Source organism: Rhinatrema bivittatum, chromosome 2, assembly GCF_901001135.1.
Source record: "Rhinatrema bivittatum chromosome 2, aRhiBiv1.1, whole genome shotgun sequence".
Taxonomy (NCBI): Eukaryota; Metazoa; Chordata; class Amphibia; order Gymnophiona; family Rhinatrematidae; genus Rhinatrema; species Rhinatrema bivittatum.
The window spans coordinates 412,138,509-412,151,368 of NC_042616.1; the positions used below are offsets into that span (position 1 = coordinate 412,138,509).

The following is a 12,860-nucleotide window of genomic DNA, read 5'->3' on the forward strand; positions in this document are numbered from 1 at the left end:
CCCTAATTGGTTTTCAGAGCACCACTTATGTATATAAAACTGGATTTTCTGCATGTACAGTAAGTCACTTTTAAAATCAAGGCCTTTATCTGGGCCTCCAAGATAATATTTTTAAATAATCTCCATGCCTCATGCAGACTTTTACTTCTCGGAACTGCTCTTTTGAGGTCCTTTCTAACTCATAGTCTCCCTTAAATGCCACTGGAATATGTTTATTTATCATTCTCCCTCCAGTAATTATATCAAAATTGATTGCATTATGATCACTATTACCAGATGGCTCTGCCACTGTTACACCTTCACTGGGTCCTGTGTTCCACTGAGAACCAGATCTAAAATAGCGCTCTCTGTCGTCAGTTCAAGGAAGCACTTAGTTATGGCATCTAGAAACGTAACCTTCATGGTAAGGCCTAAAGCAGTTGCCTACCTGTAACGGCCTAACATCCTGCTGTCCTCGGAGAACACCTGTTACAGGTAAGCAACTCTGCTTTCTCCAAGGACAAGCAGGATGGTAGTCCTCACACATGGCTAATGGCTGCCCAAGTAGGACAAAGTGGGAACCCCCATTTGCCTGTGAGGTAGCTGACCCAAAAACGGGTCTAGGCAGGAAAAGAGTTGGATTCTACAAAAGAAAACCTTAGAACAGACTGAGACACAAATACCCCGATGCGTAGCAGGGGCAGCTAAGGCATGGTTGTGATGCCAAGTTCAACGAGAAGCATAATTTGCCTCATGGGACTATTACAGCCAGGATTTGGATCAGTGAACCCTGACAGCAAGGTAGGTCTAGTTCCTTCTGGATATAGGAAAAGGCCTACAGAATCAACCAAGAGGAGAATTCTTGGATGAAAACTGCAGTTTCCTTTTGTGTCACAAGACAGCTGAAAAAATCCCACCAGGGTCAGAAAGCTCTCCAGAAAGAAACTGTAGGCCACTAACCTATGACGGACAATGCCATTGTAGAAGTACGCCCAATGATTCACCGATAGGCACAAGGGGCAGAAAAACCCAAAAAACACGTGGGAGAAGAAGCGCTAACAAAGGTCTATGGCCGACCTTACTTGCCAATGTACCAGACAGATCTGACTACCCAGGACAGACGTCAAGAGTGTGAGAGGATGCAAAGCAATCCCTGAACAGGACTGCTAGCCCAAAAGCTCCCATGGAGGAAGTTAAGCTAGGACTGAAGCTCACCCATACTCACCCTTATCAAGGGTAGGCCTATCCATCCAGTTCACAGGATAGCTCAGGTGAGCAGGAAGGCACTTCAGTTAACCCAGTGAAGTAAGAAAAGTTAAAGGCAGTTCTGGCCTTTCTGGCCAGAACTTGGCGAAAGGACAGGGAAAATTTGGTATACTGATCCCTGCAGGTATACGCTAAGATATACCACGAATACTCTACTTTTTCTCCCCACCCCCCAACATTCTGACTGGAAGGAGCGGAAAACACAATGAGGCAGATCCTGGGGCTGCCGGGATAAGAAAAAGCCACTAGGCTATATTTAACAACCAATAACTCAATGCTAGTTGCATTAGGGAGTTTAAACCCCCCTCCCCCCCCCCCCCCACCCCGGGGTAGATCTCTCAGCATGACAGGAACAGCCGAAACAGAGAGCCAACCTCCTAGGGAACACATCCACCAAGGGATTGAAAGCAGGGATGCAGTGAGTGCAGTCCCCTATAGAAACAGGATTCCTTTATCAACTTGGCAACCGAAGGATACCAGGGCAACGATACCAGGGCAAGATCTCAGAACAGACTGCCCAACAACCTGGTGCAGGTATCAATACCCAAGGCCAGGATTACACATACTTTCCCAAAGGAATCATCCAGTTTAGGAGATGGACCCACAGTTGCCTGATCCAGGACTTCCCTGTCCACATTCAGGGTTATCCCTAATCAAAGGAAGTATAGCTCACAAGCCACTGCAACAAAAATGTAGCACCTCCGTTGCGTATTCCCTCATCCCCCAACTCATGCAGCCATAGAAATGGTGAGAGGTTGAAAAGCATACCTGCCAACTGAGATGTAACTAGACCAGAATCTTCCCCACTGAGGTAGGGTCCTGTATGTGAGAGAGACTGGCAAGAGCAGTCATCCACGAACACCGCATAGTGTGCTCTGCACAGGGAGAGGCCCAGAAGGGGAGACCCCGGGTGTGATGGAGACACCGAATCTGGAATAACTCCCTTGTGAAATAGACCTGCTGTGTCTCAGGATGACCTAGGAACGAGTGCTAATACCCAGCTTGCTCTCGGATCCCAGGGAGAACAGAGAGCAATCCCTCATCACAGGTGATGAAATCTCTTTTTTTGGGGAACAAGGGCCACCCCTTGTAGAGGCAGACAACCCAGTATCCCAGGGGAACCCATAAGGATCACCTCTAGAAACGCAGTCCTAGCTCCCCTCTCTGAAGGGACAGGAAAACAATGGGAATCGGGGCCTCCAGTTCCTGAAAACCCTTCCTACTCTCCTGGGAAGAGTGAGTTACGATTGCTGAGGTTTATAAGCGACCGAATTGGCCAGAGGTGATGGTTACAAGATCTATGCTGATGATATACAATTTTTCATTCATATGCGTTCAACTTGGAAAGAAACTTTAGATCATTTATAAATTTGTATTTTTTCGATTCAATCTTGGTTGCACCACAATAAGTTGTTTTTGAACATGTCTAATACTGAATTTCTGGTTATAAAACAACCTTATTCTGTTAAGACTTATCCTCCGATTTCTCTGGGTAATTCTCTCTCAGAGTTCTAAGGTGCCTCGGGTCGATGGCAATCCCATCATTCGACAGCACCATGGCAGCCCATCCAAAGCCTCTATTGGCTGACGGCTTCCATGGTGCTCGATGGCTCTCAGGACCTCCACGCTTTGGCAGTTGATTGACTGGAGGGCGACTAGGCACTTGATGGCGCCTTAGGGCGATTGTGCTCAACATCATTGAAAGCTGCCATGAATGGCATCATTGGCAAACACACTTGATAGCCTCCATGCACTCAGCCAAGGGCAGCTCCCCACCTCGATGGCCTTGAGGGTAGCCACGCACCCCAGTGGTCTTGAAGATGACCATGGCGCTCGATGGCTGGCCTGGTTCCCTACACAGTACAGACTGTGACACCAGACGGTGCCGCTATCCTGGTGCATTGATGCCTATGGCGATCAAGGACGCTCGAGTCGATACCGTTCCTTTGGAGCATCGAGAGCCCATGGTGCATGTTGGCGTCTATGGTGCCTGCCGGTGCCTATGGCCTGGAATCGTAAATTGACAGCATGCCCAACACTCGATGGCCCTTACAGTCTCAAGAGTACTGAGAGTGCCCTGGCACCATGATGATGTCTGGCGCCAGTCCCCGACACAGTCCTGACATCGACATGTAAGATTATTGGTGCACTGGTCCCAGATGTGCATGGGCAACCAACACTGGGCCTGGCACCGAAGATGCAGCAGCAACACTACTTGAGCAGGCTCCTGCTCACCCTCTCTCACAAGAAGCCTGCACTGCCATCACTGGCAAGCAGGAGCAGAGGCTACGTCGTCCAGGGCTCCTGCCCGTGGAGACTAGCTCCTTAGAATGTGGGGAGGATGAGTCCTCGGTACTTCCACTCTCTGCGCCTCCATCAATGCCAATAGATTGGTGAAACAACATGGAACCCCTGCCTGGGCAAGTCCCCAGGCTCAGTGGCCTACACGGAACACCGACAGACTGCATTCAGTCAGTCCTGTCAGCACCAGATGAAGGCAAAAACAGCACAAGGAGAGGAAAACAGAAACTAAACTGCAGATGCGGCAGTTATTTACTAAGAATTAGCAGTAGAGTCTGCCAAGCTGCACAGCGACCAAGGCCCGCCATGGGGCTGGCATAGGGTTTTGGATCGGACAGCCCGGTTTTGCAGCCTGTTGTAAAGTGTCCGGTTACAAACGGTAACCGGACACACTAAAACCCGATTGAACAAAGGGTGGCCTTTCCCTGACTACTTACCAATCAGTGGTGGCTGCATAGCACCAATCAGCTGCCTGTTTACTTGTTTTTGGCGGCTGGCACAACTGCAAAAGAGAGAGGAGAGAAGCCTGAGCCGGTGGACAGGATTTTAAGCTGCCTGGCGGCCGCAGAGCCAGACCCAGTAGGCCACTAAGGGAGCCCATCCCGTTCGTGGCTGAATACAGAGGAGGCCCCGGTGCGCCATGAGCAGAATGCCGTGAAGTGGAAGAAAGCCCCAGTGGGCCGTGAGCCGAGCCGCTCAAGACTGAAGACAAGGAAGGTGCCGGTGGACCGCAGCCGAGGAGCAGTAAGCAGCTGATGACATCAACGTGGCCTGTGTGTGTGTACGTGCGCAGAATGACAGGCACAGGAGTGTGTGTGTGTGATTTAGAGCCTTTGTGCCTGTGAGGGTGTGTGTGTGAGCGAGGAATTTTGTGAGGGTGTGTGTTTGTGTGTGAAAGGGAACCCATGTGAAGGAGTGTCCGAGTGAGAGAGAGAGACTATGTGCAGAGGTATATGAGTGTGCAAAAGGGAGGAGGAGCCTGTGTGAGTGTATGTTTGCCAGAAAGAGATGGAGCCTATCTGAGGGGGGAGGGGTGTGTGCAATAGAGAGAGGGAGTCTATGTGAGGGTACATGATTGTGTTTTGCGAGAGAGAGGGAGCCTGTGAAAGGGCATGTGTTTGAGAGGAGGACAGAGAGAGCCTGTAAGGGGTAGGGTGACCAACAAGCCTGTGTGTCAGTGCATCCATTGAGAGAGAGGGAGTGTGTGTATATGAGAGAGAAGAAAGTTTGTGCATCCCCCTCACCTCCCTCCACTCCCCAATAATCCATGACAGTCTCAGAGAGACTGAAAATCAAAAGTTCCCAGGTATAGAGAATTAGAGATTTTTAAATCCTTAACTATTGGGTGTTATTTGGTTAGTTTGCTGTTTTTAAATATTTTATTGGTGGTTGGGAAATTTTATAAAAAGTTTTTAAGTTTAAATGAGCTTTTAAACATTAGAGGCTCTGTTCATCAGATGTTTTGAATTATTTATTTATTAATATGGTTTTATTATTATAATTGATGTTTTATATTTCTTGATTTATTAGTTAGTTTATGAGAAATTGTGATGTTTCTGTTTTTCCTTTATTGCACTGCATGTAGATTTGCGGTTTCCAGTTCAGTACTTGTCATGTGCTTTCATTTATACTATGGTCTCTTTATTCTGTTTTTGGCAAATGTCTGAGTCTGCATGTGTAATGGGCATGAGGTCGCTAGCATGAGGCTTCTATATAGGAATCTATTGCAGCTTGGTTTGTTCTTTTTCCATAATAGGAAGTATATTAGTGTTTTAAGGTCTGGTGTAATATTTGCAGTGCAGTGTTGCCTTTTTATGAGTAAGGTTGTTACTGTTTGAGTGCTGGCAGTTCAATTTGTTTTTGTCTGGGAAGTTTACCATATTGTAATAGTAATTCAGTTTATTCATGGCTTTCTCAGGGCCAAGCCCACAAACAATGCATGTTACAATAGGCCTGATACCATTGTATGCAAATTAATGCAAATGAGAGATGAACAACCACACCTCCTTGCGATTCCTCTCCCCCCACCCCCACCCCCCACCAGACGAGAGTCCTCAAGTGTCCAGTCGTGGTCTGTGGAAAGGTTGGCAACCCTAGGCTGGCAGAAAGTTGACAGGTAGAGAAAAGTAAAATAAGAAACAAAAAGAACAGTATGGAAAAGAAAAGAAAAACAGCTGCAGCTCCAGAAAAAAATCACAACTAAACCATGAGGAGAGAGCAAAGCTGAATACCGTGACCACACGGCTGCATGGAAAAAAAGAGACTGTGGGACCCTGCCTAAGTGATAGGGTGATGTCTACAGCTGTACATGCTCAGGGCATGTTTGAAAACTCTAGAATTCTTTGAGATCAAAGTTCTGTGCCGGGCTCTATCCGATGATGTCACCCATGCATGAGGACTACCATCCTGCTTGTCCTCGGAGAATGTGACATTCACCCAATCAACATTAGCGTAAATGAAATCTCCTATTATTGCGTTTCCATTAGTGGCCTGTCTAATCTTTACTAGCACTGCACACTCCTCACCATCCTGGTCAGGGGGGTGATAATATACCCCCACTGCCAAACACTTACATATCACTCATGGAATTTCTATCCATGTAGTTTGTTTCCTGCATGACATAGACAAGTGTGGGTTGTCTGAAGTGTCAATAATCACTTGTCTTTGCCAGTGTTCATGTGACAGGCAGGTACTGCTAATGCCAAGATCATGAAGGAAGAGAATATTACATTGCATGGTAATCATATGTATTACATTTCTATTCCCTTGCTTTCTATTTAGCAACACCTTTTCTGTTTTTCAATAGTGCTTCTCATCCACACTTGTAATTTATACTTTCCCTGCCCTCTGTGTGTCCCCGTGCTCTCTCCCAATTCCCAAACAGAAAAATACTTTTTCACATTTTCCCAAATTCCTAGTCTCCCATTCCTCTCAGTTGCCTTTCCTTGCTTTAATAGGAAGGACTCTTGTCAGCCACAATGGCTATGTTGTCACCTTTCTTGAAGGTGTGACAAGTTCCCAGACCCTGTGTAGCAGCAGGAGGACTGGTGATGTGGGGTTGGAGTTCTGTACAACGATATTTGATAGACCCTGCTAGTCCCTTATTTCCTTCTCTTCTAGACCATTGTCCCTTCAACCCAAGACATGAAGCAGAGACAGCCAGGATGCTCAGACTGGACCCAGTCTAGGGACAAATATATTAAGGTTAGTTTCCTCTTCTAAGAGTGCTTTTCTATTTTTAAAATACATCTATGTGAAACTGCTAGCCATAGCCCACATACACTAACATCATTTCCATAAATACCAATTAACCAGAGCAAACTGTAGCCCTGTTCCTTTATTTCTAACCTGCGCTACCTCTGAAGCCATTTTTGTTTAGCAAAAAGTGCATGCAGCATTAAATAACAATATCTTGAAATACTTTTACCTCACAAATAATAGCCACATACTGTCAGAAAGCTATAATCTTTCTCTAACCAACAGTGTACAGCACTTGCTTACAGAAAACCATTCCTAAGAAATCATTATATAAAGATCCATTGTGATTTTGGTAAAGTTTGTCTTGGTTCAGTAGATGAAAATCTTGCGCACCCTCCCCCTCCTTCTCCATTTGATGAGGCACTCTTTGGATGTTCTTCTGTCTTCCCCAATGCCCCTAGAGCCATCTGCTAGTCATGACAGAGAGCTCTCTGTTCACTATTTCACTCTCCCATGGTTACTCTGCAGGGAATGCCTGTCATGATGCCAGCTGCAGTGACACCTGTCCTAGTGAACTAAGAGCAGCAGATTGTTTCAGTGCATAGGCCGGCCTACATCTGGGAAGATAAGAGATCTGTGTTGGAGGTTTATCTTTTTTCTGTTAGTGCTTAGGTGAAATTAGACTCTGCAAAGCCAAACTAACAGTACTCAGGAATTTTTGCAGGTTGAGGATGTCCCAAAGCCTGTGCCTTCCACCTGGAGAAATAGAGAGAACATCACACGGTCACTGAGCCAGCCAGAGAAAATGCATCTGCGACAGGTATAAAGCAACTGCTGCCCGCTCTGTGACACATCACCCTAAATGTATACATATATAACTACATATGCACACTTATACATGCATGTATTTTATAAATGAGTTACTGTACATATGTATATGATATGTGTATATGTAACTTGCATATATAAAATACACACATATCTTTTTAGATACTATACTATACACATTCATCCGTATATAAACATATCATTACATATGTACCAAAATACAAACAACTATATTGTACATATCCCTATACATATTATAGCTAGTATATATTTATATAAAAGGCTTGTCTCGGTTGGTCACACTGTTGTGTCTGTCTGTAACTACCAAGTGGTGCCCGGAACAGTGAAAGATGCACTGTACAAAGAAAATATGGTCTGTTTGAAAAGCCGTGTCTCACACACACACACACACACACACACACAGAAACACGCAAACACACATAGGTACACATGGAACATAGGCCCGTGCGTGCACACACATACACTCAGGTATGAACACATACTCAGGTGTACACACACAAACACAAAGGCGCGCGCACACACACACACAGAGGCAGAAGCAAAAGCACACACCCAGGCAGACACACACTTCCATAGGCACATGCACCTACACACATACAGGCAGACACACACAGGCTTCCCCAAACATGCACAGGCAGACACCACACATAGATACATGCCCTCCCCCCCCCCCACACACACACACAGGCTCAAGCCTTCGCACCTACAAGCACAGGCACACACACAGGAGCACATATCCATAGGCTGTTATTGACCAGACAACTTGAGCAATGCTGGGTACTGTTCGCTAATATGCTCTGTTTGCGAAGCCCTGTCTCTCATGTTCCCACACACAGGAACAGGCAGGCATAGGCACACAAGCTTACAAACTCACACACGCACGTAAAAGTGCACCCAAGCTTGCACAGGTTCACACACGCACAGGAACAGGCACACATAGACAGAGAAACACATACAGGCACAAGGCCCCCCCGCCACACACACAGACACAAGCACACACATGCACAGGTAGATACAAGCACACAGACACATATGCAAGCAGACACACATACACACAAACAAACACAGAGGCACAGGCACACACACAGGCTGTTATAGAGCAGACTACCCAAGCAACATCAGGCACTTTTTGCTAGTATATGCATATGCACTCTGTACATCATAATCATACTTACAAACACATGATTAGAGATACATGTACATACATATTCACAGACACATTTGCTACCTAAACATGAGGAGCCGTAGTGAAATGCTAATTAGCTGGATAAGTCAGACTTATCCGGCTAAGTGGCAGCCTCTAAATATCCAGCTATGTTCAGTGGCCACTTAGCCGGATAGGTCACTTCTGGGACTAAGCAGATAGCCAAAAAGTTATGGGCGGGCAGTGGGAGGTTCGGGGTAGTGCTAATTTGGCTGCAAAAGTAGCGATATTCGTACTTATCCAGTCTTGAATTGAATAAGTTAGACATGCCATAGAACAGGTCTAGCTTAGCCAGGATATAACTTATCTGGCTAAGAAATGCCAAATACAGGGATATTCAACAGCATAACCGTGCTGCTAATATCCCATATAAGTTAGCTAGATAATTCTTAGCCAGTTAATTTACCTAAACAGATTGCTTTCAGTATTGAGGCCATACAGCATTATAAAATACCAGCTGTCACCCGGTTAAAAACTTTCCCTGTCACCCCTGATCTTGCTGAGCCTCCAGCCAGCCTGCACACCTAGCCCCTCCCTGCCCGACACTGCTGCTTGCTTCCCCACCTTCCTGCACCACTGGCTCATTTCCCCCCCCCCCCCCCCCAACACTTCTGTGGCCCTCCCCAGCCTGCATGGACCAAGCCAACTGACACAACTGTTTGCTGCATTCGCAGACCCTGCGTACCACCTTTCAGCTCATGTATGGAAATGATTTGTTATTGTTGTAAACCACTTCGAACATGACGTTGGTAAAGAATGCAGTATATACAATTTTGTAAATAAATAAATAAAATATACTTGCGTTCCTGCACGTGGTGTCTGTTGGAGCCATGCGGATATAAACAAATGTGCATACCAACAGACAAACATCACTTGTGGAACCTAAGCGCATTATATAGATAGACAGATAGATAGATTACAAATGCATAATTCCATACACACACAAAACAAACATACTTAACTAGATCTACACATGCATAATGCGTGCATACATACAGTGCATGTCCATTTGTTTGAATTCTGCCTTTATTTGTCTTTACAGTCTCAACATGATAGCTTCCCCTCCCAAACTTCCATCAGATTCCCCTCCCAGGTTTTTGAAAGATCCTTATCCTGGACTTCCAACAAATCCCCCTCTCAACCTTCTGATAGATCATCATTTCGACCTTCTGACAGATCCCCTTCCCAAGCATCTGACAGACCATTCTCCCAAAATTCTGATCTGTCCCCCTCCAGACAATCTAATAGATCCTTTCAATCTTCTGACAGATCCTCCCGAGTGCCTGACAGATCCCCCTCCCGAGTGTCTGACAGATCTCCCTCCCGAGTGTCTGACAGATCTCCCTCCCGAGTGTCTGACAGATCTCCCTCCCGAGTGTCTGACAGATCCTCCCGAGTGTCTGACAGAGCTCCCTCCCGAGTGTCTGACAGATCCCCCTCCCGAGTGTCTGACAGATCTCCCTCCCGAGTGTCTGACAGATCCCCCTCCCAGCATTCTGATAGATCTCCTTCCCGAGCATCCAGCAGGTCCCTCTCCCAACCTACTGACAGATCCCCCTCTCAATCTTCTGACAGATCCCCTTCCCAACATTCTGATAGATCCTCCTTTCGATCTTCTGACAGATCCCCCTCCCGACATTCTGATAGATCCACCTCCTGGGCTCCTGACAGATTCTCCTCCAACAAATCCCCCGCCCAGGCTTCGGAAGCAACCCCTCCAGTATGTTCTGAAGGGCCCCTCTCCAGGAATTCTGAGCAGCCCCCACCTAGACAAACTAACACCAATGACAAAGATTACTATCTGACAACAAGTAAAACTTGCGAGAAGGTAAGTGTCTGGTTGTACAGGCCTTTGATATATATATATGTGTGTGTGGCATGTGAATACATAAATATGTGCTAGTTATTGCCATCTGACTCAGTATAACCTTGAGTGACTTATCTAGTCATAGTTTTATTAAGCTCCCCACTCTACTGGATTTTGTGAATGCAGTCTTCTGTATTCAATAGGAAAAGTCAAAGAAGCTAGCAAAGGGGGGTTTAAGAACTCTAGGACTGAATTAATCTGGTACGGTCACTTATTAACCACTGTTGAAAGTTCTGGTTGTGCCCATACCTGGGAACTCTCCAGATTTGACCTGGAGACTCAGGAATTCTAATGGAATTGATGGTCTTCGGGCCAACAGCTGTAATCCCTGGGTATCCTGCTGCTGCTTCACAAGGAAAGCAGCTAGCTTAGAAAGCATCTGATTGGCTTACACGGGCCAATTGCCTCCTTCCTTTTCCCTGCCCTGTGACCAATTAGAGGCCTCCTTTCTTCTTCCTGAGCCTGCAGACCAATGCTGGCAGACAGGTGGGAGGAAGCCTCCGATTGACCTGTGGGAACAGGAAGAAGAAGGAGGCCAATAGCAGAAGCAGCTGTAGAAGATGCTGCTGTTGCTGCTATTGGCTGGAAGAAGGATCTTCCTATCAACCCCAGGAGGAGGTTGCCTCTACTGGTGAGTTTAGGGTGGGGGGAGGTAGCCAATGTAGGGTATTTGTACATGTGTGTTTGATTATAGATCTGAGAGTGTGTGTGTGTGTGTGTGTGTGTGTGTGTGTATGCAAATGAGTGTGTGCATGGCGGAGGGAGTATATCAAGGGGAGGGGAAATAAGATGTCTGTGAGAGTGTGTGTGTTTGTGAAGGAGGAAGAGAAGTGAAAGTGTGAATGAACATGGGTGTGAGGGTCAGTGGGCGTGTAAGTGTGTGTGTGGAAGAAGGAGAGAAGTGAGTGAACGAACATGTGTGTGAGAGGGGTATGTATGTGGGAAAATGAGAGGAGTAAAGCTGTAAGTGAGAATGTGTCAGAGAATGAGGAATGAGAGCATGTAAGAATGACTGTGTGTGTGGAAACGTAACGTGAACATATGAGTGTTAATGTGTATGTATATGAGAGTAAGTTTGTGTACATCCGGTCCTTTGCCCCCCTCCCCCCGCATTCACGGTAATCTCAGGGTGACTGGAAATCAAAAGTTCCCAGGTATGGTTGTGCCTTAACTCCCAACTGAAATACATTGGATAGGATGAATGTTTTGTCTAGTCAAAGGAGGTGAAATGGTAATAAATTTTACTCAAAATATTGAACTGATTCAACTACTTAAAGTCATTTGTGAGCTCTGGTTGGGTGATGATAAAAGGAGATTTTAATATGTATGTGAGACCACCAGCGAGAAAGTATTTTCTCCAATGACAAGCAGAATGGCAGTCCTCACACATGAGTGAGATCATCGAATGGAGCCTGGCCTGGCAAACTTATGTCAAAGTTTCTAAAACTGACAGCCTCATTGAGCATGCTCTCGCATGCAATATACCATGCGTCCATGCGGGGTCACCTCAGTCTATTCTTTTCCACGGAGCCTCGCATCTCATGGTCGGGTGAGTTTCAAAAATTTTTCAAAGTTTTAAAATGCTTTTTCTCAGCGATTCATTTTTGCATTACTACATGATCAACGTGGGGTCTCCCTGGTTCTCATGTTAGCATCCTAGAAAGGTTTCTCGACATTTTTGGGTAAGTTTATTTACATTCTCTATTCCCCGAGGCAGCAGTGCACTTGGTGCCACTGGCTATTGATGGCTTCCGATGATGCTTCTGATGGTCTCCCCTCAGAACCATCTCCTCCAGACGGTTGAAGGAAGTCCCCACTGGAGGACCTCTGCTTCACAGGTTTTGTTCGGGTTTCAGTTGATGACTGAAAAGAATACCAGGCACAAAATACTAGATATCCTCCAGTATGTGGAGCCTACTGTTGTGTCCATCGCTGTCCGACATCTCTGCTTCTCCCACCTTACCTCGTTGGCGACTCCCTCCAGGGTTGATGGAAGGCTAGCTGCTGCGGCGTCTCCAGGCCTTCCTCCTCCGGCGTCCCTGGACTGGCTTGATGCTGCAAGATGCCAGGTTAATCAGATGCCTAAGGGCACGTGCGCGCGGCCCGACTGATGTACCGGCGTTGGCGCGAACCTCAGGGGTGTCCCCCTGAGATGACATCATCAGCTCCAGATATTTAAGGTCTCAGTTTTCACTA

The 12,860-nt window shown here is 46.4% G+C and overlaps 1 protein-coding gene across 1 annotated transcript in view; it reads left to right on the forward strand.

Annotated features, from left to right (window-relative positions):
* The window catches only part of TRIOBP (TRIO and F-actin binding protein), a 197,255-nt gene that overhangs the window by 78,402 nt on the left and 105,993 nt on the right, over nt 1-12,860 (forward strand). Inside the window, exons 11-13 of the mRNA XM_029590109.1 lie at nt 6,667-6,750; nt 7,469-7,564; nt 9,840-10,625. Of these exons, the coding sequence (XP_029445969.1) occupies nt 6,667-6,750; nt 7,469-7,564; nt 9,840-10,625 (966 nt within the window). The remainder of the gene's footprint in view (nt 1-6,666; nt 6,751-7,468; nt 7,565-9,839; nt 10,626-12,860) is intronic.